General features: G+C 31.4%; 1 protein-coding gene across 1 annotated transcript; it reads left to right on the forward strand.

The window, feature by feature from the left end:
- The first annotated feature begins 852 nt into the window (after positions 1–852).
- Positions 853–1,721, forward strand: LOC111887055 (pathogenesis-related leaf protein 4). The gene has a single exon (XM_023883276.3). The coding sequence runs from the start codon at positions 1,242–1,244 to the stop codon at positions 1,719–1,721; it is 480 nt and encodes a 159-aa protein (XP_023739044.1). The 5' UTR covers positions 853–1,241.
- The last annotated feature ends 1,682 nt before the right edge of the window (positions 1,722–3,403 follow it).

Genomic DNA, 3,403 nt, shown 5'->3' on the forward strand with positions numbered 1-3,403 from the left:
TTATACTTCTTATATGTTGTTTTATGCAACTAACTTTACTTTGGTTCAAAGTAACCCTAGTATGAATACATGTAGCATTCATTTATTTTATCTTTTTTGCTCATCAATTGCTATCAGTGTGGTGCTATGTCATAAAGCCATTTCGTATCTACCAAGAAAGACCTTATCAGTTTAATATTTATTCTCCATTAATGTTATTAATGCTTGTTATAGTTTATTTACATATAATACAAATTTACTTTTAGTTGCTTACTCATAATAGCAACCTACTTAGATTTTTTTAATTGATAATAGACATGTATTTTTTTCATATGAAACAGTGTACTTACATTTACCATATTGATTAGTCAATCACACTTTATAAAATCCACCTAATTATAATATTGCACCTCAAATTTTTAGAATGCCCAAATTACCCTCCATGGGTAGTGCTTAGCACGGGCCACAAACATATATATATATATATATATATATATATATATATATATATATATATATATATATATATATATATATATATATATATATATATATATATATATATATATATATATATATATATATATATATATATATATATATATATTGGGAATTGCTTACTTGCCGTGGGTTCATTACAATATGGTGCAAGAGGGGATCCAGCTTTGATCAAATAAGATACGAGATCAACCCCCAGGTCATCAAACATATAGATGAATGATGAATGGGTGTGACGTTTAAGATCATTTGTCCAACTTGTATATCATTCATATTTTTCTTTTTCCACAAAATTGTTATATTATCTAATTTGAAAAATGATTTTTTTCAATGTAAATAATGTTGAACAATTTGTGATTAATTTTAACCTTTTTTTTTTATTTTTTTTACTACACACTACACAGTACACATCACAACCATTACATGAATTACCGAAGAATAATGAGGATCGTAAATTCGTAATCCTTTTTGAAAAAGAGTAAGTGCTTAACGCAAGTCATTGATCTTTTCATTTTTAGTAAGTTTCCGACTGTTTAGCATCTAAATTAATTTGTATGGTGTTTTTTGTATGGTTTGAGTTATATAAGTGAAAATTTTCCTAGGTCAAATATTATGCTCAACGTTTTATGTTATTCTACCATATTTTTCGAATTTGGTTCTGACTTCCACCATACTCGCAACAGATTTCTCTACTCTATAAATACCAATTTCAGTTTTTCATGTAATTCTAACAGACTCGATTACTAGTCACCTCATATCGTAACATGGGACATTGGCGTATAAAGATATCGCTTGTTGTTGCTATATCCATGACAATTCTACATTCATCTATCGCCCACAACGAACCAGAAGACTTCCTTCATGCCCATGGTTGTATTAGAAGATTACTGGATATACCACCTCTGGTATGGGACCCTGAATTGGCAAAAACTGCGCAAGCTTGGGCTGACCAAAGGAAGGATTGTAAATTGACACCCTCTGACAAGGTTGGTGAGAATATGGCACAGGGGCCAAATCTTAATGCTTCATATGCAGTTCAGATGTGGGTTGAAGAGAGACCCGATTACGACCATGGTAAAAATGAGTGCTTACCGGGTACTCAGTGTGCCCATTATACGCAAGTGACATGGAAAAATACAGAACGCGTTGGATGTGGTAGGGCTCAATGTTCAGACGGTGTGTGCTACGTTATTGTTTGCAATTATGACCCTCCAGGGAACATTGTTGGCGAGAAACCCTACTAATTCTTACTCATTAATTCCTTCTGTCATCTCATTTATCCTTTTGTAACCGGAGTAATTTTGTAAAGGAAGCAACTCTCAGAGTCGGTGTCTAATAAGGTTTCTATGAGGCTATGAGTCGATGGGTACGTGGATAATAATCGGAGTTGATGTGATTGATACTTATGAGAGAAGAAGTACGTGATTAATAAATTGTTTTTATATTGTATTTCATGCAACAATCTTCCAGCATAGAATATCTCGTTTACATATGTGTAACCATTAATGTAGTTCAAGATTCAATTTTGTACTTCTAGAAATATAGGTGGTGCTCAATGGTTTACCTGGTGGGCGCAGGACAGGTTCGGCGTGGGCAGTCAAGAAATTACGGTTTACTTTTTTTGTTTTTTTTTTTTTAATTTTTTTTTATTTATATAAATGAATTTGAATTAAAGTTTAGCGATGATGAAATCCTTACCCAAGATGCTAATTCAATCAACATTTTGCTCCATGAAATGGTCTTTTATGCATAGTTATTGTTCCGAACTATTTGAGTTGCAGATCCCATTTGATAGTTGTTGTCTGGAAAGGTATTATATAGAAAAATTTTGTCTGAAAAAGTTTTCTGACTGGAAAATAAATCATTTTGTTTAATTGTAGATCTGATTAACTGTGTTGAATGATGAAAAATGATTATATTATCCTGGTGTTTTATACTATGATTGATGAAGTTACTGAATAATTATAAAAACATACAAATTGTCATACAAAATCAAAATTACAAAATAATCATTTAAAGATTATTTTTTTTATAGTACTATACGATAAGTCTCTTGGATTTAATTATTATCGTACAACAAGTGAGATTAAAATACAAATTATTATACAAAGTAATTAAACATGAATCAATTAGAATTCAAATAAAATATGGATTAGGTGGTTTTTTGTTTATTGTTTTTCAAGGTACTAAGAAATGAAAAAAGGTAGAACCCAGAGAAATGAAATGCAAACACAGAGAATTTAATCAAAAAATGCATCAGTCTCATACTTCCAATATCATATGCTATTTGATAATATTGGCGACATCAGACCTTCTTGTTGGGATAAAAAGTGTTGTGTCAATTGTTTTGTACTAGAATAGTCTATATTGTAATGGGTTCGTCTTGTCCACTCGAGTCTTGTTGCTATTAGGGTTAGACTATATATATAGTGCATGCATGTATCATTCTAGGGTTAATGTTTTGATTGCCCTACATTGTCTTTACAGAAAACTTCATGTTAAACTCTTCTAAGGCATTGATTATAAAGCATTCGGCACACATTCAATCATTGTTCTCATTGTTTTGGTTCACTTTGTTGTTACTAAATCTATCAATCTATTAATTATTGTTTCTACAATTGGTATCAGAGCAGGAGTTTGTGTAACCCATATGTATATCTTATGTCGAGTATTATTAGGGTTTTAAGTTTATGGTGGATCTGTTCTTATCATTTTCATCAATTGGAGACATTAGATCTGGGTCCTTGCTTAGCCCTAAACTCGATTATAGTTTACACATCTGATTCTTAACAGGTATTTGTGAATCAACATCATGCAGCACAAAGATCCACACACACTCTCTCTTTCAATCTTTCTAGTAGTGTTAGATCTACTACCAGGATCCATATCCTCTTCTTACAAGACTATGAAGTCTGGGCCTTACACT

The sequence above is a fragment of the Lactuca sativa genome, chromosome 5 (assembly GCF_002870075.4).
Source record: "Lactuca sativa cultivar Salinas chromosome 5, Lsat_Salinas_v11, whole genome shotgun sequence".
Lineage (NCBI taxonomy): Eukaryota > Viridiplantae > Streptophyta > Magnoliopsida > Asterales > Asteraceae > Lactuca > Lactuca sativa.